Source organism: Glandiceps talaboti, chromosome 22 (assembly GCF_964340395.1).
Source record: "Glandiceps talaboti chromosome 22, keGlaTala1.1, whole genome shotgun sequence".
NCBI lineage: Eukaryota > Metazoa > Hemichordata > Enteropneusta > Spengelidae > Glandiceps > Glandiceps talaboti.
Genome location: NC_135570.1, coordinates 4,420,322 through 4,446,495, shown reverse-complemented (window position 1 = coordinate 4,446,495; position 26,174 = coordinate 4,420,322). Strand labels below are relative to the sequence as shown.

Below are 26,174 nucleotides of genomic sequence, written 5' to 3'. Positions count from 1 at the left end.
AAATCCACTAGTGCTGCTGTGTTTGTCCATGAGATTCAATATATGGGATAGTTATGGTTCACAGATTAATTCCAGTACAGGGATTTCAGATTAGTGTAAAACAGCATGGAATTGTTTCCTAATGTATGGAATGTCTAATAATCCTGTATTGTGTTACAATAGATAGAGTATAGAACATTAATACTAATAGGCAAATAAAGTATTAAGTTGTAATGCCAACTCCAAACTCATGTATGTCTTTTTTTCCTTGTTTGGATTTTGGCAACATATTGTGTGTGTCAGTGGTGCTTCAATATGGGATTGTTGTATCTTCAGGTATGTTGGCAACTATGCAACTATGATGTATAATATAGCGTTGTTATAATATCACAAGGCAAATGTATAAACTTCCATATAATTTACATAATTGACCCAGCAATGAAGATTACTGCCCCTGCCAACAGTATGGTGTATATAAACGTTTAAAAAAAACACTAACTCTGCATTTGTACTACAACACCATTGATGCTATTTTTCCTTATCCTGCTGCACAGGGTATCAAGTTTAAATAAATATTTCAAGACTGAAGAAATATAGGGTCGATTGGGTCATAGGAAACATAGATATGTAAAGTAATGCCTTCCGAACAACAAATACATGTATATTATGTGAATCACTGAGAAACAAGCATGCCCCATACATACATTGTAGACCTTCTTTCGACAGTTCCCAGAAAAATCAACTGAATGATCCATATGTACATATAGTAGTATTAGTTCTGTTCTAAGTGATATTTATACAATTATTAGCTCTGTTGACATACTGCGTCTCTTAAATGATTCCAGAATTGACATATCCCATCTGCATGATTGATGTAGTTCTTCTTCTAATATCACTCTAGAGTCATACAAAAACATGATATTCACAGAAGGATTATCTACATTAAAATTTCATATCAAATCGTAGTATTTCAATATTGAGGTTGCTACGCTAGTTTTGTGATTTTATGCTTCAGTACTACTGAGTTTAAACCTACATGAGCTGTTACGAGAGAGAATGTATTTTTTCAATCAGGCAACCAACAAATTTATTCACTGAAAATTGTTAAAATACCAATAATTTGACATTGTACATGTTTAATAGGGAACTTGCAAACCCGCCATGTTGAATGTTGCATCATGGGAAATGTGATAATAAATACTAATCAATTAGTATTGTAAACAATAATGTTACATTGTTTGTAACCACAAATAATCAATTCATAGTTACCCTGACCATTGTGGGAGGGTAATTTTATCAGTAGCTCCAGATTAGGTATTACGATAACCACAGATAATCCCATAGTCCTTTGCATCTGAGCATGCTCAGTCTGGATTGCAAGTTCCCTATTACAGTAGAGGTCAACTTTATTCGTAAGTAGTATAAAAGCAATACATTGAAATCATATAGCATTGACTGCACTGATATTTAGGTACGGACTCAAAAATCAATTTGATTGGATTTGTCACACCATACAGTACAATGTACATGTATATACAAATATGTTTACCCACAGCTGACGCTATAATATGTCCATAAATTTATGGTAGTTTGTATCCTTGGTATTCCACCAGTCCAGAGAGAGACATCAACGCTGAATAAATCAATCATTGCGTGATTAAAGTCCGTAGTAGATGGATCAAAACGTTGCATTCATTTCCAATTTATCATTCCAAAGTAACTATATTGCACTCTGCTATTCTAAGTATGGTCTCTGCTTTTCAGTATCAACAATTTGTTCATGCATACCCATTTTGTTGTTGCCATTAGATGAGTCACTATTGAATTTAATATCTTTCATAACAATATGTACAGTTAACCCTCATGTCTTATTATATAATTAGAAATATATATATATATGTATATGATGTATATGTTCTTTGTTCCTGTCAAAATAGGCAGTTTTCTAGTACTATAAATGGAAAGTGTTGATGGCCTATGCCATATGTTGCAATGCATTCACTTATGACTGATGAGTCATTTTGAAGTCAGAGCTCTGTTTGAAGTAATGAAGAATCGATACATGCTTTATGTCGGACAATGACCTCCATTGTATTTGAACTTTCACTGTTTTTTGTTCATATTTTTTAGCCTGATGCTTGCTAAGAATCCAGTCTTGTGGTTTTACTCTGAGTCTCACTTTCTCCTACCACGCCTGGCATATTGCTATTGTGGACCTATATTCAAACCTAAAATTAGATTACTATTTCCTGCAGCAATGCCAAGTATGGTAATCATGTTTTCATCATACAGCTCAATATTCAGAGTTGGTTCTAATCACATGGTGACACTGTTGATGTCATCTGACAGCAAGAAGAACTGAAAACCCAATGAGAATTTTCACCTGTTTTTCTGGCTGTAGTTTCATTAAAGCAATATGTGTAGGTTGATAGCAAAATGTCAGGTGTGGTAGGGGTAAAGGGAGAGCGAAATCCTCATTTTAGGCTCACCTATAGATTGTAAGATATGTTGTGTCACTCTGCCCTCACCGGCATCCTCTAGGTTGACCGATGTGTGAGGGCGTCCCGTCAAGGCATACCTTACAGCCTAGCTACATGTAGCTATTTGCAAACACACTAAACATTTATTGAAAATGGTTCAATCCCTGTAATTAGCTGAATGGCTTGGCTACTAGTTATTGATGCATGTGTACATTGACTTGATGTCTGTATGTAAATATAAAAATGAAGAATCTCCAACCATTTATCAACGAATGGGCATGATTTGCCAATTAAAGGTTTGATAACTAGATCATAATACATAGCAAAGTACAACATAAATATGTTGAAAATAAAAACAAAAACTGAAAAAAATTTGTTTGTTACCAGTCCTTTTTAATTTCTCTCTCCCCTAGAACATAATGGATTGACCTGTCATAATTTGCATAACAATAGAATAGTTTTATGTAAAGTACCATATTCTTTGAAAATTATTATGAATAACGCCATATGGGAAGTTAATTTCTCTTATTTTCGTAATCGATCAATGATTTAATTTATATATTAATCAGTTTTATTTGATCCGAGGATAGATAAATAGATGAAATGATTAAATATTTAATTTATGAATTTATTAATTTCCCTTGGTGGTTAGAAGTGTCATACTATGTTTATTTCCAAGTGATTTATCGTTCTTGCACAAATGTATAATGTGGTATTTGCCACAAAAAATTAGCATTGTTTATTTTATATTTGCATGCACATAGATGGAAATGTACATTTTTTTAAACTAAAAAGTTACAGATATTAGAAAAAAACAGTTAAGAGTTCCATTTGTACCCCTTAGTTTAAGTTTTACTCCATTTTGTCATTGTTTTATTCAGAAAATAACTTTGTAGTTAGGGCAATAAATATGTTTTTCAGTTAACATGTATGCAACTCTTAACAGATTGAAATTGTGATTGTGTTAGACTGCTGATTTTAGAGTGCTGATCCCAAAATAAATTTGATAGGATTCGTATTGTACCATTATACATGTATGCATACAGCTACACAGAATTGTCTTAACCATACATTGTAGGTGTTTCAGTACTGTGCAGGGTGTACGACATGAAAAGTAAGTCAGTTATATCGAACAAAAACAGTTTTAAAAAAAAAAACGATCCCAATTGCAGTAGCTTTAAACTGCCTAGCTAGTTGACCATAACTACATGTATGTGTTCAAAGAGAGCCCATTATACTGTAGGCAATACGTACCATCCCAATCAACGAACATTCTACTGTGCCATGTGTATGTGTATAGCTTTCTAACTAGGTAGAGATTTGTGCTTTGAATATCAATACATGTAGAAGTTACATTTAGAAACCTGTGCTAATGTTATAATGCATGTGTATGATAATGTGGGCCATTTTATGTGTTGACTGTAGTATGAGTTCATTTAGTATGATTTTCAAAATGTACAGTGTACATTTAGCTTTGGAGTTTCAATATAATAAATCTGATGTATACAATCTAGTGCAGAACTGGTGACATAGTATGACACAACTGATGACTTCATACTACACAACTGATGACAGCAGCACACAACTGATGACAAAGTAGTAATCAGCTGATAATGTAAATGTACCGGTAGCACTAGAATATACACAAATGGTATAGTACTACACAACTGATGACATGTACATGTAATACAACACAACTGATGACAGTATAACACAACTGATGACATAGAACAACACAACTGATGACATAGTACAACACAACTGATGACATAGTACAACACAACTGATGACAGTATAACACAACTGATGACATAGTACAACACAACTGATGACATAGTACAACATAACTGGTGACAGTACAACATAACTGGTGACAGTACAACATAACTGGTGACAGTACAACATAACTGATGACATAGTACAACACAACTGATGACAGTACAACATAACTGGTGACAGTACAACATAACTGGTGACAGTACAACACAACTGATGACAGTACAACATAACTGGTGACAGTACAACATAACTGGTGACAGTACAACATAACTGGTGACAGTACAACACAACTGATGACAGTACAACACAACTGATGACAGTACAACACAACTGATGACATAGTACAACACAACTGGTGACATAGTACAACACAACTGATGACATAGTACAACACAACTGATGACATACATGTAATACAACACAACTGATGACAGTATAACACAACTGATGACATAGTACAACACAACTGATGACATACATGTAATACAACACAACTGATGACATAGTACAACATAACTGATGACATAGTACAACACAACTGATGACATAGTGCAGCACAACTGATGAGTGATTACTAAGATACAAAATGTAGACACAAACTAACACTGTAGTAGTTAAAATTTTGGTGCATCACTAGAAATTGTGTGTGTCAGTGGCGTGTCAAATTGGCTTAGAGGGCACACTCACCACATAGTAAGATATCTAGATAGGGGAACACCAAATTTTGGTGCGTCACTAGAAATTGTGTGCGTCAGTGGTGCATCAAATTGGCTTAGAGGGCACACTCACCACATAGTAAGAGATAGGGGAACACCAAATTTTGGTCCGTCACTAGAAATTGTGTGCGTCAGTGGTGCATCAAATTGGCTTCAGAGGGCAAAAAGGTCCACATCATGCCAGAACTGTAATTTTAGTTTATGTCTATCGTAAACTGAAACCTCAATTGCCAGAGTACTACCAGTACAGTGTACATGTACATATTTACAACTGTACCACTTGAACCATACAAGATGTTACATCTACATGTATGCCTGCATAAGCGCATATCCATGGCAATCTGAGATAATATATTGTAAAATGTACAGATGTACAGATAATGCAATAAATAATTGTTTGTTAAATTGAAATGCTAGGCTTTGGATTCCCAGTGACAGATTGCATGACTTTGATGCTTTATCATCATGCATGAATGCTTGCAATAAATGTCGGTTAATTTATCTGTCTTCATGTACGTTTGTAATGTGGATTATAAGCACAGATGTCAAAAAAAGATACAGAGTAATGGGAAAGTTGATTATGAAATGTTATCCTGCCAAAACAGAAGCATTTGCGGAAGACGAAACGTAAGATTTACATTTACGATCAAAGTCAACCATTTTGGAAGTTTAGTCGTTCTTTTTACTGGATCCCAACAACACTTTTACTATTGAACATACCATGATTGTTTCAGTGTGTCCTTTGTTAAATTTTATTATAGTCACTCAGAATGAGAAAAACTGGTATTTCTTGTGAGTCACCACATAGTAAGAGATACTATGTAGGGAACACCAAATGTTGGTGCGTCACTTGAAATTGTTTACATGTACATCAGTGGTGCATGATTCAAATTGGCTTAGAAGGCACATTGATGAGGTGGTTAGGTACATACGTCTCTCCTCTGCCACAGGCCTGTTGTATGTATTCAGTATTCATAATACCATAGTCCAACATTAGGTGATAAAAAAATCTCTAAAATGGCAGTTTCATAGGCACTCTACGAGCTCTGTGAGTGTGTGTACATGGTCAAAGTCATCTACATGTAGTAACAAGCGTCATCTTAATCCAACTCCTATTTATATGCAGATTAGGCCTGTAAATGTTTCAGAACCTGGGTAACGGAATTTGGTAAAAATTACATACCTTTCCATACATTGTACCCCTTACCATAATGGGTGTTGGGGAGTGCCTGGTAAAGGACGGTAGTACCAAGGGAATTCAGAAAGATTTTACATGTACCTACTTACTGCCCAGTATGCCCTCTAATGATAGCCAAATTTTGTTGTTGTGAGTCAAAATGATAAAACCTGACATTCTTGTGAGTCACCACATAGTAAGAGATTGGGGAACATCAAATTTTGGTGCCTCACTAGAAATTGTGTGTGTTAGTGGCACGTCAAATTGGCTTAGCGGACACATTGTTACTGCCTGTATAACAAAAACACATTGGTACATATATGCATGTAAGAAACCCTGGTAAAATGACTGGGGAAGTCAGGAAGATTGTACACTTTAATACAAACTTTAACACAAACACTCTGGGCACCCAGGTAAAATAACTAGGGAACTAGAGTAGATTTTACTGTATTTTATGTTTACACACATACGTTTATTACATTGTGGACATTGTAAAATTAATGACATTTTAATAATGTTTGTGTCACAGAACAACAAGTATAAAAAAAATACAGTAAAATTCCTTTTTAACTCAATTCATTGCACATACATATACATTAATTGTAGCTCATGTACAGTCTGATCGATGATAAACTCATTAATTTACAGACAATGTTTAATTGTTTGTGTCAATTTAGAAGCCTGAAGACATATTTTCATGAATCATTCATGAAAATATGGTATGTCACTGATAATGGAGTAGACGCACGTTCAATTAAAAAATACTGACCACTTGAGGGCGCCAAACTGAAAATACATTAGATTTTTATTTATGTGTGTATAATAAAAAACTTGAAGATCCATGTACTATTAATTGTATTCATAACTTAGCTGTCAGAATTGTTTTCTTGACTGAAAATGACATATAATGGCTATTTACAAATGTTTAATGGCTCTATTTTGAGTGAGCAAGTGTACAACATTGTTCAACTTTATAATTTATCATGCACGAGCCAAGTTGAACAAAAAATATGGAATATATACTCAGGTTGTCCTATGTCACAACAACGTGTGTCTGTGTCACGACAACGCATGTCTACATCACTGGTTCTGCTGTGTTTGAAATATGAATCAAAATGTTCAAAATTACCATTACTTACCCCGATTTTTCTTTGATTTTATTGGCGCTGGTATAATTATGTTTTCTACAGTATTTGTCTTTGTTCAGCTTGAAACAACTCGTGACCTAAAGGTTGTCACTACTTGTCTAGCGACTCATAGTGACAAAGACTCCTTAGGTCACTCATATTTTCCATGGCTGAACGAAGAAATACAAATGTATATTGGGAAATAACATCTAAATACATGAATTCTCATAAACTCATGAATATATACATATACATCTACATTTTACATGGTCAGCAGCCATGTTGTGTTTTTTCACTGGTTATATCTCATTTCTGCTTGACATGATGTTTGACAGATGCCCTTACGTAGGCAATAACTGTCAGCTGCTTGTAAGCTAAGGTCATGAAGTGTCCATTTGTGTTTTGTCTCCTAAACATCATGCTGTCAGTAACAGATTAAAGTTTGACCTGTCTGCTGCCCTCTTGAGGTCAAAGCAAGTATTGACCTCCATGATATCCCCTAAATAATAAGGCCAAACATCAAATTTCAATTTATATGTACTGTACATAATAATTCATTTTGATTTATTTTTGCAAATTATTTGTACAGTTTTCTGTAATTTGAATTTCATATCACTTAGATCATGTTATTTGTGTATGCTGGACTTTTAAATATTGACACGCATGCACTATCACCATTCGTCGGCTGATATTTAGCAGTAGTCCAGGGCACATGTAGACTGCTACATGTACATGAACACATCTATCTAGACTCTACAAATATAACTGTATCTGTGTTGTTTTCAAGCAACCATACTAGATTTATAGCTTAGAACGTGTCTAAATGTATGTTCATGATATTTCGGCAATTTCACAGTTGCCTTCCTCAGGGCAAACTGGCAAATCATAATGTATTTCCAACGTTCTGATTCTGTTTACTGGGTTGATATATACAAATGTGTGTATCTGCATTGTTTTCAAGCAACCATATTACTACTTTAGATTTAGAACATGTCTATGTTCATGTTTCAGCAAATTGAACGCTACCTTCGTTAGTACAAATTGACAAACATGATTTGAATTCCAAAGTTCTCACAACCTGTTTACCGAGTTTACATATATATATACACACAGATGTATCTGCATTATTTTCAAGCGACCACAGTTTAGAACATGTCTGTGTTCATGATGTTTGTGCAATGTAACTGTTGCTTTCTTCAGGACAAATTGACAAACATTATTCTAAACTATTTGAAGTTCCAACCTTCTGAATTTGTTTATAATATGACGTACATCTGTATTTAACTGAATTAACGTCATAAATTCTGGGTTCATACTATAAATAACAAATTTCTACTCACAGAGTCAAAAAATATCTTTGGAAATGAATCCAAGTTTCAGACATCAGCGGACATTTGGCTTGGGAGTTGACATCTGAAATTTGGGATTCTCTTGAATTCCAAGAATATTTTGACTAATTGTGAGTAGAAATTGCCATTTGATGTACATGTATATGTATGTGTATATCTGTATATCTGTATTGTTTTCAAGAGACCCCAGTTGTTACAGTAAGGCCTGATAAAAAAAATTGTGTGGTTCCGGTTACCTGACCCCACCTAGTTTTTCACTGCCGACCCCAAACTTTTTGTTACATATTCGAGAAAAAAATAATAAAATTCGAAAATTGTGACGTCTCACCAGAAATAGTGGATGCGGAAACTGACCAACTTAAAAAGACAATATACAAATGTAACACTGTTCTTCCAATCTGTAATGGCTGTACATCTGATGGGAAGAAACCAATAACACAGAGACCATTTGGATAACAATGGAAAGCATAACTACCTGAACCAGACACTCGCACATGAAAAAAAAAAAGTGAAATAAAAAATCTGCCACCCTACCTATTCTAAAATTGGGTGTAATCGGAAACAAGCAATTTTTTTTATTAGGCCTAATGACTTTTAAAAGTAACCTTATCTATGTTTTTGTAAGTATACATATGTATGTGTGTGTACTACATGTAATGGTTCTAACCTTTCCATATCACCTGTTGCAGATAATGACTTGTAGTTATGGGCTAGAAGGGCGTGTATTGTATTTCTATTTGCTATAATAAACTAACTATGGTACCTGTATGTGACTGTAGCCTGTATTCATATGAAAATAAAGCTATTGAATTATAACATGTCTTTGTTACAAGCACTAATAAAATCTTCTGAAATACAACCAAAGGAATTATGCATACGTGAATGTTTTTTTTTTAGGTTTTACGTCTCTAGGGTATCTGTGAACCGCTTACAGACCAACAAATTTACAAGTATATTATATTACAGATGTTCCACTGAATGGTATAACATTGCCTGTATGACGTAGTACAAAATAATTCATATAGTGAAAGGAGAAAATTGCTTGATGACGTAGATATATTGTGTGGTTTATAATGACTGCTCATAATTGTATTCAGCTCAAAGCCTTTCATCATCTAAATGTAACCATAGTTACAAGGTCAGTTAAAGTCAGAGGTTATGACCTATACATAGTTGTCTGAATAGAAGCCACACTGGCTTGTTGTCACCTGCATTCCCGCGTATGAGGAGAATCTAGTGGTCGTAATATTGCCTGTTCAGTGTTGGTTTTCATCAAGGTCTTTGGTAGGAGGTGAGACTGGGACAGTGGGTATGTTTTTAGATATGTAAATTATTGTTAGTACTGGTAGTAATTTTATATGGTATGTGATGTTTTATTGAAGAACTCAATATGCATGTAGAGTTGGTGTACATTTTGAGCATTTAAGTCTAATTCTGTGCCAGAACAGTATACATATAGAATGAAGGAAGTCTGTTGACAATAGAATGCCAGCAAACAACCCTAATTGTCTAAATAGGTCAATTCATTATCAAGAGGCCAAGCTGTGTGACAATGGCGTGATAGTAAAAGCAGTGAAACTGACATGTTTAAATATGCGGTGACTGTTTATCTTGAAATGGACATGAGTACCAAGCTGTACAGTGTGTTTGTCACCAAATGAATGTAGTTTTCTGACAGCCAAATGTATAGAAAATTAATCATTGCTTCATATTAGGGTCTAGCAGCTGTGGCATCATTATTTATATCATATGAATGTAGCTATACATATCTGTTATCTCCATGCTAGTGTGAGGTATCTATTACACGTCACACATTTATGGCGGTGGTGATACATGTACATTGTACATAAACGCATGGTACATGTACCATCATGTGTTCAGAAAGTAAATGTAGACATATTCTAACCTGTAAATAGTTCCCAGGGGACAAGTCTGTATCTCGTACTGTCCTGCTACATATTACAGTAACATATAGCACTAGGGATGTATTACATGCCATACACTATTACACACTCTACACTGTACCATGTATGGTGGTGGTACCATGTAAATACATGGTACAAAAAACAACAACGTACATGTACCATCATGTATTTAGAAAGTACACATTGTAACCTGTAAATAGTTCCCAAAGGAGAAGTCTGGATTCCATACTGGGCTGTCTGCATGTGTGTATATATATAGTCAGTTTAGACTAGTCTGATAGATCATATTCTGAACTAAATGTAATTAATACAGAGACTGCTAGGGCAGTGACACGTTGACATGTACAAGTACTACAATGTATGCAGCTTACTCTTATAAAAATACAGTAAAAATACTGTTGGTCATGCTACATCTCCTCCCAGACCAGACCCACTATTTTGTGTGTGGAGGGGAGGGGCAATGGAACACTTGTTTTATTGCAGGACATGTGCATGTATGATGGATGTACATTGTACATTTGTAACAATACATTGATCCAGTGGGTGGGAGGGTATATGATCCAGGCTACTGATTCAAGAGAATGTCAGGTTAAAGGTTAAAGGTCAGCATGCCATGTGCTGTAACCAAAATAATACTAGTACACCTGTGGCTACACAATAGGATGGTATAATGACACTGTGTTGGAAAGCGTGACTGGAGTTTTTGATCCGTTCCCTCATTGCATGATATGCCCAACAGCATTAATGGCTGTGTATTGGGGATCATGTCATGTGATATACCTGTCTTCATACCACTGATGTCCACTATCAATCTCTCATCAGTACACATTGATCAGTTGGCAATGTTTTTTACCATTTTAATAATCTTAAGAAAATGTATGTACATTTATAACCTATAGTTCTACTATTAGACAACAAAATTTGTTGTTGAAATTTCAAAATGGTGAAGTTGTTGAAAAAAAAATTGCAGGTGATTGAAATAAGTTATCCTTGCAATAAAGCAGGTTCTTCAGAACACGTACTATACAAGAAAGTATGAAAATACCTAGGTAATTATGATTTAAGACCCCCATGAGTATATTGTTCATCTAATACATATTCATGTATGTTAAGACCCATTGGGCAATAGTATACCACTGCTAGAACAATAGAGGTGAAAAAAGTATTTCAATTTGGTGTTTCTTGGCAAGCATATGAAATTTGTGACGTGACAACATCATTTATTTCCTAGCATGGAATTCCCCTCTAAACTGAAACCTTGAGTGTCGATGTTGTAATGTGTGTCATTGAAATTTCACTGTAAATAGTGTTCAAAGGTGATCGTGTTGATTGCAGTATATTGTAATACTAGAACAATGAACTGAAGGACGCTGATTGTAATGGCTTCAATTTGATAGCCTTTTATTGAAAGAAATGAAATAGCGTGGTTATCTAACTGGTTGAGGAATGATGAATGATCAGTTATTATTGACCATTTAATGAGATATAGAGTAACCTAAGATAGTCAAAGAAACACGTTAAAAAAAGGAGAAAAACATGTATACTGGTAAAATGTGTACACTTAATAAGTTGTAATTATAAGTTTCATATATTATTAATTTTAGTATATGTATTATTGATATTGAATAGATAATTATGTACCTGTACATGTAGTGTGTGGCTGTCAGTGTCTCCTCTAATGATAGCCAAATTTGTTGTTGTGAGTCAAAATGACAAAAAACTGGCATATCTTGTGAGTCCACACAACATGAAATTTTGGTACGTCACTAGAAATTGTGTGCGGCATTAGCATGTCAGATTGGCTTTGAGGGCACACTGGCTGTGTTTCAGGTGATGATGGTCTCAAGGTCATCTTACTCTGAGATGATACTACATATACATGTGTACCTTGCCCATCATAACCTACTCTAATATAACCAAATTTTAAATACTAGTATATGTAACTTGTTGTACATGTACTAGGGTGCAATTGCTACCACAATACTTATTTTGACTTGTGACTGTCGTGAGATCAGTGATTCATCTTGTATGGTGAATGACAGGAGAATCCTCCCCTTCTCTGAAAGGCCAATACTATTAGGGTGAGATCCCTACCAAAATATGTATTTTGACTTTTGAGAACAGAGATCTATATTGTGAATGACAGTTTATAACTGCCATTTTAATAAACACTAACTTATCATTGGGCAGAAATCTGTGATTGATTAAAGAAAACATGATGTAAATGATTGTAGGTGGTTTCATTTGAATTTGAAATTTCATCTCAGGACCTGGTTGAGCTAGATGTGAGAAGAGATTTGAAGCCATAGCTACAATGTAGCATTTAGACTAAGCCCTAGCTACAATGTACATAGCATCTAGACTAAGTCATACACATGTACATTAAGATTAGAATACCAATTTTGGTCCATTGATGGAAAAGCTGTGCATGAGTGGTGCATCAAATTGGCTTAGTAGGGACACTGTTGGTAAGTTTGGTATGATCACTAGGGTCTCCTTGTAAGTTGTAGGGATTTCTAATCTTGTAACAGATATGGTAGAATTTCAGTATCAATTAATGTAGGAGAGGTTTCAAGGTCTTGTCACACTTTGTTGCAGTCAGTATACACTGACACCCAGTATACCCTCTAATGACAGCCAAATTTTGTTGTTGTGAGTCAAATTGAGAAAAACTGGGATTTCTTGTGAGTTACCACATAGTAAGAGATAAGGGAACACCAAATTTTGGTGTGTCACTAAAAATTGTGTGTGTTGTGGTGCGTCAAATTGGCTTAGAGGGCATACTGGTCACCACATAGTAAGAGATAGGGAACACCAAATTTGGTGTGTCACTTGAAATTGTGTGCGTCAGTGATGCGTCAAATTGGCTTAGAGGGCACACTGCTGACATCACTACCACCAAACTACAGGACCACACAGTAATAATATTAAAGGTATCTAGGGAAAAAAGTTGATAAATGATTGAATTTAGTTATATGAAGAATGTGATTGCAACTGTATTGATGATAAAGAGGGAAAATGTCTTTTTCAGTCAATACATTGTAAGTACAAGAATCTCACTTTATATCATTTTCCCGTGTTCCACACGAAGTATTGCTTCATTAGACCACATAGTAGCCATCACGATCGAATACGTGTAAACCAAAGGAAAATAGAACCATCTTAAAAACGAAAACATTCCATATTTTTCAACTGTAAATGCAGAATATTTGCTAGTCTGTACGATGCAACAGTCACGTCATGCCGCCAAATCAGCCAGCACTACTGTACAGACTGTGTACAGTGTAAACATTGAAAAAATAGAAATACAGCAAGAAGACATGGTACAGAAATGGATATGAATGTTAATTAATTTAAGTGTCAAATTATACATCAGGGACAGTCTGATCATGTAGGCATGTAATTTGATTAAAATCTGATGTAGGAATAGACTTGCTTACTGTATTTTAATTCCTTCATATGTTGTTTATATTTTTGGTGTGTGTTCTGAGAGTGAGTACCTTGGGAAGGGAAGCTGACTCCTGGAACAAAACAAAATTGTAAACAATGACAATATGAAATGGAGGTACATGTAAATAAAGCAATCAAGCCCATTCCTACATGTACATCAGATTTTAATCAGATTTGGTAGGAATGAAGATTGATCATTTAGATCGAAACAGGTACTGAAAATGATCTCATGAAGGGTCTTCAATTCACTGCTAGTTAACAACCTGTGAAGACCAACAATACACTCCAGTGTTCGTAAAATATTACAAAGGTATCTCTGTTTCTGTCTGAGTGCATATGTGTAAGTGAGTGTGGTGCCAAGAGAACTGTTTGCCTTCCAGCTCTACTACGAATGTGTAAACTCCTCATCTACTCTTTGTAACTCAAAGACTTAAATGCATTTTACATTTGTGCTGTGTCAATAGGTGTAGGACCTCAATGACATAATGATACCAATGTACTCTTGAGGTTTAGACAATTTCAACATTTCAAGTTACAAATGTATGGTCTGACAAATTTCAACCAAACTTTCACCAATTTAAAAGTATTTAGTAGGTGAATTCCACCAAATTGCCTAGGCATTTTAACAGGTGCCCTTTGAGTCTGACTGATGATCCAAATAACTGAAATAAAAGTGCTATCTACACTTTCCATATTTAGTCATCCAGGTTCCAATATTGAAATAAAAAATCGGCATGGTTTATAAAATTGTCAGACTGGCATCCAGGGTAATAGTCTTGATGCCAACGTGGTCTCTGAAAGAGAAATGTGAAAGATTTGATAAAGGATAGCACTAGACTACATTAGGGTAACTATTTTGCATTCATCTGTGACTAAAAATATTGATATACATGCAATACTCTTTCTAGAAACGTAGGCTTTTGTCAATTATCTGACTGAGTAGAAATATTGACTATTTCAGCACCTTTATCGTTGGTGACTTGAATCATTGCTTGCACATTCCAGCAAGCCAGAGCATTTTTCCGTCTGATGCAACGAAAAATAATATAATTTCGGTGTTGGCTGATAAGACTCGCCGAAGAGGGCGTGATGTATGACGATGTGCTTGCAGCCACTCAAAGTAAATGAAAAGTTTCATTTTTGTGAATTTCCCCCCAAAAGTCAAAATGTCAACATAAGTAGTCTAGAGACTATCCATGGCTATGAAAGGTGAAAGGGAGATCTTGAGATTAGAAGTCATAGATACATGTAGCCTCTAGACTACATCTAAGTATACCAGATGTGTTTGAATCTTTAGGGAGTAACTTAAACTCGATGATTTAAATGTGAGAGGATCATGAGTGGATCTCGTTACTTGAGTTGCGTTGGTGTTTGGTTGTCGTGGCACTTCAGCTATGTCAGTTTGGAGGCTGGTGTCGGCTGCTACTACTATTAAAACCTATAATTGGATGACGTAGTTTACATGTGTCAATATTTAGCTCACTGATTGTGTAGAAGTGACAGAAGGAGGTTGGCCACCATATCTGCTGACTTTGGCCTCTCAGGGGACTGTGAGTAGAATATTACACCAAATTTCAGGATCTGTAATCCGGAGATCGAGTTCTGGTTGCATGTTTCCATCAGTTGGTGCTCATGATTGATAATTTAGTGTTGTGGAGTTCAAGTACATGTACGTAAGAGTGGAATATTTCTGCTGATAACACGACCTTTGAATGTGGACGTCAGTTGTAGTTTGATACCTTTTTTCCTTTACTGTGTGTAATGATGTCAACTTGCCTCAGATAAATGTAGGAGAGACCGGATCGGGAGTGGTTTAAACTGACTTCTGTTGCACTGTGTCAAAGTACATTGAGTGTCTTGGTACACAGACAAGTGTAGTAGAAAGGGACATTTAAAGTTGTGTATTCTCAGGACAGCTGTTATGTACATTTCACAAGATTGCAAGAATACACGTTGGATTTACTATGATTGGTTTGCTTAGCAGGTGTGATGTTATTATGTAAATTTTGGTAGAAATGATCCAGTTGGGCCTACAATTGTTGAAATAGCTGCTAAAGATTTGTTAGTACTGGATAACACTATGTACATACATGTATATTTAACATTGTCACTTTCTCTTTTTTTCTGCACTAAAAGGAGTACAAGAGTGTCTCAAATTTCAGTCTGGTTGTATCTTGTTAGACTTTTTCAAGGAATCTGTTTCAATTTGATAACAAGGTTAAATGAAATTGTAGACAAAAATTTCAGGGTTTTGGCACCTCGGTGCAGAAAGAGTAAGTGATTTAATTGAATTACTGGCAATACCTGCAGGTATATGTACATTGTATGTGACTTCCTGAAAACAGTTATACCAAGTCTAAAAGTGACTACCTGAAAATAGATGTCACAAGTCTAAAAGGTAGCAAGTACATAAAGAATTCATTTAGAACAACAGTTTAACAAAGCCATATCTCTTTATTATTTTCAGATGCGAGTTGGAGATGTTATTGTTGAAGTCAACCAACAAGCTGTAGAAAATAAAACAACAAAAGAAGGTAAGGATCCTGATCTGACCTAACTATGACCTTAACTTGACCTTCACAAGGTCATCATTAAGTTTACATGAATGATTTTTGGCTTTTTGTATCTCAGAAGATATTTCTGAAGTGGAACACAATAAACTTCAAAATTATTAATCTCTGATTTGACACTACAATCATACGACTACTTCCTAGTGATATTGAAGAAGAGATTTTCAGTGAAAATAAGTGTTTGCACCAGGATGAAAGGGAAATATTGTACTGTTCCTTTGTGATTGTGATTGACGCGTGCATTAATTGACTTATAAAATTAACTATTCATCTGTATGAATCGTAAAAGTGGTTGCTATAGTAATGCACCTCACCATTCAACATGGCGGCCATTTTGTTCTGTATGTAGATATTGTCAAGGTTATTCTACATGTACATGTAAGGCCTATATTGATTGGTTCCGCCTATAATTTTTTTGGAAAACAAGCAACTACAATGTAACCTAACAAAATGATGATTTGATATGCAAATTTCAATCGACTCTGATTATTTTATAGGGAGAATATCTTGTTATCTGCATTTAAATGTGATTCATTGCGAACAATTACAATTGCGCAGACCCCATTTTTACATAGACCTCATTTCTGTTCATGCGTATATTTCATTACACTACACATGAAATATTAATAAAGGTACTTGTTTGTTCAGACTTCAGTCATTAATTTGAAAATTTTTGAAAAAAAATGTACATATAATATAGTTAATGAGAATTTCCTCAGTTTTCATTTGAACATGTGAAAAAAAAACATGTTCAAGTAGCCATCTTAATCAACTGAAGTGAAATGTTCCACAGTGATTCCTAAATAGCCGTGTTAGTTGCTAAGATTTTGTAACCTTGGTAACAGAACGGTGGGGGATCAGATGAAATTTACATAGATTTCCATACCTTCTATCATAATTTTTGGTGTGGAACCCTGATAAAATGACTGGCGACCTCAGTTAGATTTTAACGGCTTACTGAACAAAAAACGCTGCTTATGATAGGGCTATCCATAGTACATATATATGCCAAGAAAAGAAAAGAACTAAAACAAATGAAATACAGTATCCAACACGAGAAAAAGCAATAAGTTTAATTATACTTTTGACCAATGACCAACTTACCAATTTTTTGTTTGTCTATTTTTGTATTCAAAGCATTTTTACTCAGCGAGAAAACACCATTATCTTTGTAATTTCTATTTTATTTGTCATTGTGTTCCAAAAGTTACTGTAATACATTGTGTATTCTTTATTTGTCGAATGATACACAGTGGTGTTATTCTTATGAAATAAATTCAGTAACTTTATATGCCACATTCTTACATGGTTATGTTATTTTGAAGTGGTGTCCATGTGTGGGGATATGTCTCAAAATTGACATTGTATACATGAAATATTAAAAGCACATTTTCATTAGTACTATCTGTTGCCATGGTTACAATATAAATTCTAAGAGTATTTTAGATGGAAAGAGCACTCTCCTGTGTTTTATTTCTGTTGATATTTCCCTTGCATATATTTAGATGGCCTCTAGTGAAAAAATAGTGTCCTGTTGAATTTCTGCTGGTTTTTCCCTTGTGTAGATGGCCTCTAGTATTAGTAACATGTGACTGTTGTTGAAAAGTAAGGGCTAGAAAAGTACATGTGTATTATGTATAAGTCATAGTTCATGCCCCCACGTGTGAGACTCTGAGCGTTATTATGATTTATTATAACATGGTATATGTCAATATTAAGTTATACTCAACTAAAAACAAAGCCAGCTGTTCCTACATGTGCATGTACTGTACTTTATTTTGTTGTGCATGGAGTGACAGAATGGCTTCTCAAAATTGAAAATACAACTAGTGACAGGCTACCATAAACAAGTGAAACCTGTTACATTTGTATGAACAAAAGAAATCAAACAAATGAATTGGGTGTAATAACACTTGCACAACATGTTGGAACGAGGAGATGTGTTGTACGTTTCAGTGTATTATATTATATTTTAGATTTACATGAAATGTCTGCTGGGAATTTGAAATTAATTTGTCAATGTGAGCTATTATGTAAAATTGTGTTCTTATCAAAGGATTGAATGTAATACAAGTCTCTGTACTACCGACATACTGTGTCACGTGTTGTTAAATCCATTCATTTGTGTACTTACACTGTTTCTAACAAGTGTCATTTGTTCATGCTAGCCTGTCGCTGGTTGTAGAAAGTGTATTTGAATATGGGAAAGGTTGTGTACAGGAACTTCTACTTCAAGGGGAAATGCCACTCCCCATAATCCAAAGTTTATGAAAATGTTTCCAAGAGAGTCATTTCAGGATTTTATATCACTTAAACTGCATATTCATGTATGCGATATCAGAGAAACACCAATTTGAACTTGCTCCTCATTTGGGGATTTTTGCTTTGAGCAAAATTGCCTCTGAGCCACATTGCTCTGAGCCACATTGCTCTGAGCCACTTTGCCTCATGTGTATTGCCAGATATCCATATGCACTAGGTGAAAAATGAATATTAATGATGCCTAATGAATGAGTGCAAACATGATGAATATTCATTGTTCACCCATTGTATATGCATATCAAAGGTTACAAAAATTACAAAAATGGCCTTATGTCCAAATTGACTTTCCTTTTAAAGACCTATGATATTCTAGTCTGGATGCCAATGTGGTTTTTAACTAAAACACGTCTGGTCAAAGTCCCTCAATCAGCACAAAAAGTTGTTCATCCAATCAGAGAACCCCAACTTTTATAATATAAGTACAAAATGTAGCATCCTGAGCTGACAAATACATGTATATCATATTTGGACATTACATACATGTAACTGCTCCAATAAACACTAACTTTATGGTCAGAATTTTGTGATTGATTAACAAAAACATGACGTTAATGGCTGTGGATCATCTCATGCATCTCAGAACTTCTAGAGTAACGACTTTGACTGTACTGTGAGTGGAGGTGTAAATGGTAATGATACTTTATAGGAACTACACTATTTGAGTGTACGTGTAAATGGTAACGATACTGTGTAGGAACTACAAAACATGTAGCCGATAGAAAAATTGGTCCTGAACAAAAGGACATACTGGGTGAATAATCGTATGTAATCCATATGTCTTCACTGATAAGACAACACTAATATGAAACCCCGGAATTGAAACGTTGGCATTTAACAATAATGCCAAGTCTATGCAATATAGTCTCTGTATAAGGCTGTGTTTACACAATGACGTTTTCAAAGAAAATCACTGATAATGTTTTTATCAAATTAATGGTTTTTCATGTATTTTCATGAAGTGTTTTTGACTGAAAATTTCAAAAACAAAATAATGTTGCACATGGGCAAACATAATGACATGGATTAAGTGTGTGCATATTAAAGTACATGATCAATGCGGCCATTCCTTAGGTCAATTTGCATTTTTGGTTATTTACACAATGACATTCAAATCTCCATTTTCACCATTTAAATAACATTTTTTCCATTTACTTTGTTTTTGAATGAAAAATTGATCATTTTGAAAATGATCCACTTTCAGCAGCATTTTCATATCTTTTTGCTTTCATGTGTGTTTTTGTCATCTTGTAAACAGTAGTGCAAACGCAAGAAAACAGTTGTGTTTTCATTTGAAACAGCACCGTGTACATTGTGTGTGTGTGTGGGGGGGGGGGGGGGGGGGGCTAAATTCACCAATATCAATGGTGCCATTGCTACAGGGAGATAAAAGTAAAGGGAAAAAACTAAAATATGTGTTGGTTGATAGCAAAGGAAGCTTTGGTTTCAAATGTTAAAATGTGACCCTGTACACACAGTGTAAGATTACAGTCTGATTTGTAGTCCTTGTAATAGGAACACATGCCAGCCATAAAAGTACAGGAAAAAATGTAAAGAAGTTAAGAGGTTTACGTGTGTGTGTCCGTGTTTGTCCGATTGAACTGAGAAAGGCCTGTTACAGCATTTCGTATAAATACAGGCAGCTTGAGATTATGTTACCTTTTTACTGTAATGGATAGACTCACTCTAAGGTTTTTTTATCACTTAAACATCAGGTATGTATCACAAGATAAAGTTAGACAACACTGGGATTGAATAATTCATATGGGTTGTTTTGACTCGAGGACATCTCACCACAGTATCTACATTTATCTCCAGCCTGCTTTGGAGCTCTAGGAAAAATTTCATCAATCAATCAAAAATAATTTATAACATGCCAGACTCCAGAACCATAGTACTTTTGAATGGCACCAATAAGGGTCAAACCACACAAAATGTTTGTTTGAACATATGTGATTTACTCTTAAGTTTGTTCTTGAAAGTGTTCAGATTTCATGATTGCCTTATATCCAATGGTAACAAAGTCCATAATCAAGACACACAGTTTGAATATGCATGACTACCATGTGTCTTGGTCCTGAACTGTGTTGGAAGTAGGAGGCTCTTGGTAACTGAATGAAGGAAACACATCATGTGTATTAAACTTTGCCGAAGAAGGTCGTGGATGTAGGTTATTTTACGATTTTAGCATGTTTGATTGTCAAATGTTCTGTTTTATGTTTCAGTGGTACAACTCCTACTTAGGTCACCAAGCATTCTGCAACTCACAGTGATTGAAGGTGAGTGTTGTCTAAATATATGATTATACTCTTTGAGTAAACTGCAACATCTGTCCATGCCTGAGTATGCCAATGACAGGAAGTTACAAGTCATTATCCATGTTGCTCCCAATGTACTGTTTTATTAGCTAGTACCAGTAATCAAAACATGCCTAACTACTACTGTAATGTTCTTTTACAGAACTCACAGTTCTTTTACACACATTTTGTTCATGGCTTCATGCATTGCCATACATTCAGTGGCCATGACCAAATTTTCCACCTCACTTTGCCCTTTTGTGATCCTTGCATGCGAAATGGTCGGGACATATATGAAGCGTTTATATGTGTTCAGTAATTTTAAATCTCATAATATGGCAGGTGAAAAGTTCATCAGTTTTTGACTAGCACAATGTCAATTTGAATCAAGAAAGAAAAGTAATGTGTTTTTCTCATATTTATTTGTGTGTTGATTAGATCCTATTGTTCGAGCCAAAGTAGAAGACTTTTTAGGCGGACCTGAAACTGTGGAAACTATTCAAGCATCTCTGTCTAAAGAGGATTTATTAAGTGATAAGATACAACAAAAACAAACAAAAGCAGCTCGTTCTAAAACTCACCACAATGACAACGTTATTAATCACAATGGACCCACGAGGGCAGTAGAACAGAGTGAGAAATTAGACAACAGGGGGAGGGAACGATACAAAGCATCATCGTTGATAAGGTCAAGTAGTTCAGACTCTAATCTGTCGGAGTCACCTACGGCAAGGACGTTAACAACAACTGCTATGATTCATAGAGAGGACTCGTCGTTGAAATCTGTTCCGCCGAAGAGCGAGGACAGTTCAGATTTGCAAGAGGATAGTGTGTGGCAAAAACAAGATATTTGTACTCCAGGTGCACAGTCGCAAGATACGGCCGGGAGTCAGTCGTCAGAAACGGAATGCTCCACCGATCAAGACAGCCAACTGACTGATAATACAGTCATAATGGTTAACGGAGTTGAACACAGTAGCAGTAGCAGCACTGAGCATGTGTCTAAAGACGCACAGTCACCTCAGGATGAAACAGACAGTGGCGCCCCCGCAGTTGACCTCAGTGCAGTTCAGGTGGAATTTGACGACGATATGGTGGAAGGGAATATTAACGACAAATTTAACGGAAATCTCCTTGAAGATAACGGTGAATCGGGTAGCAGTGAATCTGGTAGTATTGACAGTTTAACTGAATCAGAAGTCTCGTTGGAGACGGAACTCATGCAGAATTACGGTGAAGGTTCTTCCAAAGTTGTAGGCGCTACCGCTGCAGAAGATGCCGCTGCCATTGCAGTGGGAACATTAGAGATATCGTCAGCAAGGAGGCTAGCAAAACGATTGTATGTCCTTGATGGTTTCAGAAAATCTGATGTTGCCAGACACCTTAGTAAAAAGTAGGTGTATCATTGTATTTGAAGATTTGTTTTTCTATGCACTGAAAACTTTTTTCTCTTTGAGCATCATGGGTTTTTTGGTGGAGTTTTAACATTGCACTTACTCAACTGTCTACAGTGGATAAATGATGAAGATGTTAAAAACAAAACATTTCCACCAATATGTGTTTTTTTCACCATATGGTTTTCAACAAGTTCCCAAATATGATTTTATTTTGATTCACTGCACCCAATGCATTGTGGTTATGACAAGAAGACACTTTAGTCACTACTCATTTTTCATATTTCTGTTTTCCTGCAAAATAAGGGGAAATTAGTCTTTGGTAGAAATTACTACACAGATAAAGAGAAACATGTTTTTGTTTATGCCAGACCCACTATCAGTGAATCTTAGCATATTTTCGTATATTAATTATATGATACCTATTTATGTCATTAGCATATTCATGTATTAAAATTTACATATTCATGATGGCAGAAATATACATATTCATTTCAAAAATTTACGTATTCATGATGGCAGAAATATATATATTCATAACAGAAATTTACATATTCATGATGCCAGACATTTATATATTCATACCATAAATTTACATATTCATGTCATAAATTTACATATTCATGAATTTACATATTCATGGTTGTACCGTCACTGTCAATGCATGATATTAGAAGAACGACACTTATATGTAGAATATCATTCTCGCAAACCAGAGTTATTATTTCTACCACTACATTTTGAAATCCTGTGGGAGGCTCGTTAAGAACGTTGCCGTAAAACAGGCTGTGGTTTGCTACGATGGTAGAATATTATTTTGTACACTTTTATTTGAAATCCATTGCATGTTCTGTCTGTTATCGTTATTATATCTTCTTATTACACAAACCCAGAAATGAATTTAACCAAGCAGTGGCTGAAGAATACCTGAAGTTCTTTGATTTCACTGAACTGACCTTAGATGATGCACTGAGAACTTTTCTCAAAGCGTTTTCGCTGACAGGAGAGACACAAGAAAGAGAACGAGTATTGATGCATTTCTCAAGACGTTTCCATAGGAACAATCCCCATGACTACGCATCAGAGGATTCAGTTTATACATTGACGTGTGCGTTAATGCTACTCAACACAGATTTACATGGACAGGTAGGTTTGGATATGATATACTGGAATATTATACAGTGAACATACATCACATACAGTGAACATACATCACATACAGTGAACATGCATCACATACAGTGAACATACATCACATACAGTGAACATACATCACATACAGTGAACATACATCACATAGAGTGAACATACATCACATACAGTGAACATGCATCACATACAGTGAACATACATCATGTACATTGAAGCATGCATTACGCCACTCAACATAAAATTATATTGACTGTTTAATATTTGCACATCACATGATGATATGTTTTGAAACATGTGTCTTTCAACGTAGAATTGCCATTGAATTTTCACACATGACACAATTATGTACACTGAAGCATGCGTTATGCTACTCCATGTAGAAAATCATTTTCACTGTTTAATTTATTGCACAATTATATATAAAACAAACTAAATATAAACTATAACAGTGGGTAAATGGGGAATCAATGATATGTTTTGAAGTATGTATCACTCAACGTAGAATGCATGAAACTCCACAACTTCTCTTGACTCTTGCTTTTTGCAGCAAGATATACCTTGCACTTCTCAACATGAATTTAATACCCCTGTCAAACTTTTTCACAGAAATCAAAACAAGCTGTTTGTTTTTCATCAATTCTTACAGAATATTGGACGGAAAATGACACTGCCAGAATTTTTTCGAAACCTTGATGGCTTAAATGAGGGTGATAATTTCCCCAAAGATTTACTGAAGAACCTTTACATCGCCATCAAAACAAACCCAATAGAATGGGCTGTGGATAGTGATGATGATGATGAGAATGAAACCACACAAAATAAACCTACGGCCACCATTCGAGGAAATGGTACAATCCCAGGAGGAACTACCATTGGAGGTAGTCCTTTTATAGAGGTGAGTAGGCTAAGCCATTTTAACAAATGCAGGGATGAGTCACAGTATGAATTGTACAATCATAAAACTGGACTGTATGTTTTATTAGTTCCCCCTCCCCCAGTTACAATGGTTCCATCTAACCATAGTACATAATTATTTTGACATGCAATATCCAATGTCATGCAAACCTGGCACAAAGATGACATATCATATGGGAAATATGCACTCACTTTATATGACCAAATGACAGCCATATTTCTTAAAAATCAATGTTCACTTCATAAATCAAAAACTATAATACATACAGATTCTATTTGTCCTTCTCTTGGTGATAATGTCCATGTTACTTAGTTTCACTAGGTGCAAATTTGCATTTGCATATTATATATTTTTCACCAGGTGTAAAATCATATTTTCGTACTGTCTATTCTTCCCCAGGTTCAAGTTGATCCTAATGCCAAGGTGTACATGAAAGGATACATAATGAGAAAATCTACAAAGGAAGCCAATGCCAAAAAGAGTAAGTTTTATTTCGTTTTATTGACAATAAATTCCATTTTATGTCAAAAGTTTCAGATGAAAATTGAAACAGTGTTATGGACTTCTATTTGATACATAGTAAAACTCTGAAGTTGATAGTTTGACAGGTCAAAGATCATGGTGGATGGTTTTAACAATCTTAAATTCTGTCCTCTTTAAAGTGGCCGTATGGATGAGGATTGGGTGTTTATTTTGGATTGTTTTATCATGGCTTCCTACTTGAAAAATCAGTGTGAAACAACATATGCCAAGTCCTTGTTTGTAACTCAATACATTGTAAAAGGCTGATAAATGTGTAAAATCTTTGTTATTGTACGTACAATGACAAACATTTCTACACATTTTTTGGATTTTTGCAATGTATTAAGTGACAAACACAGACTTCGACAAATGACAATGTTGTTTCACATTGATTTTTCAAGTAGGACGTGATGGTAAAATTGTTTTATTAATTAATAATAAATACCTAATCCTCATCCATATGGCCACTTTAACAATGTTCAATTTCATCTTTCTATCTGTAAGTGTCCAGTCAACCAGTTTTGTGGGCACAAAAGAAAGCAAACAGAAATAAATGTGAGTGAGCACAAAATCAGCAAACAAATGAAATGTGACATTAGTGGGTACAATATTAGCAAACAGAAACAAACTTACACTAGCTTTTAACTTTTCCTGCCATTTTTTTGTGTGGACATCTTTAATGGTTGTGTGACACTAACTTGTAAATTTTTCTGTCTTTTTATCTTCTACTTATCTTTACTCTGTTTTATCTCTTTTGTTCAGCAGGTAATTACTAATACAGCTCATTTCATATTAGTATTCACTGGCTTTGTTTCATACAACCACACAGCAACCAGTAAGAAACTGTACATTCTACGCTTTAAAGATAGGAAAATCATAATTTCTTGCTACATTTTGTCTAAATAAAAAACAAACCAGTTAAACATACTTTAACTAGATGAAGGCATGCGGGTACCAATGTTTTGATTTCTGTATGTTCAGTTAGTTCATTTCATTTATAGACAAAATGTTGCAAGAAACTG

The 26,174-nt window shown here is 35.0% G+C and overlaps 1 protein-coding gene across 4 annotated transcripts in view; it reads left to right on the top strand.

The window, feature by feature from the left end:
- LOC144451932 (PH and SEC7 domain-containing protein 1-like) overlaps window positions 1-26,174 on the top strand; it is a 54,858-nt gene that overhangs the window by 11,239 nt on the left and 17,445 nt on the right. The window contains exons 1-7 of one of the 4 annotated variants that reach the window (XM_078142848.1): window positions 9,801-9,916; window positions 16,450-16,516; window positions 21,097-21,150; window positions 21,607-22,561; window positions 23,456-23,708; window positions 24,361-24,609; window positions 25,030-25,111. In XM_078142848.1, coding sequence (XP_077998974.1) covers window positions 16,450-16,516; window positions 21,097-21,150; window positions 21,607-22,561; window positions 23,456-23,708; window positions 24,361-24,609; window positions 25,030-25,111 — 1,660 coding nt within the window. In that variant the 5' untranslated portion in view covers window positions 9,801-9,916. Of the gene's footprint in view, window positions 1-9,800; window positions 9,917-15,482; window positions 15,533-16,449; window positions 16,517-21,096; window positions 21,151-21,606; window positions 22,562-23,455; window positions 23,709-24,360; window positions 24,610-25,029; window positions 25,112-26,174 lie in introns of those variants that run through there. The other 3 variants (XM_078142847.1, XM_078142845.1, XM_078142846.1) reach the window with 3 other exon arrangements.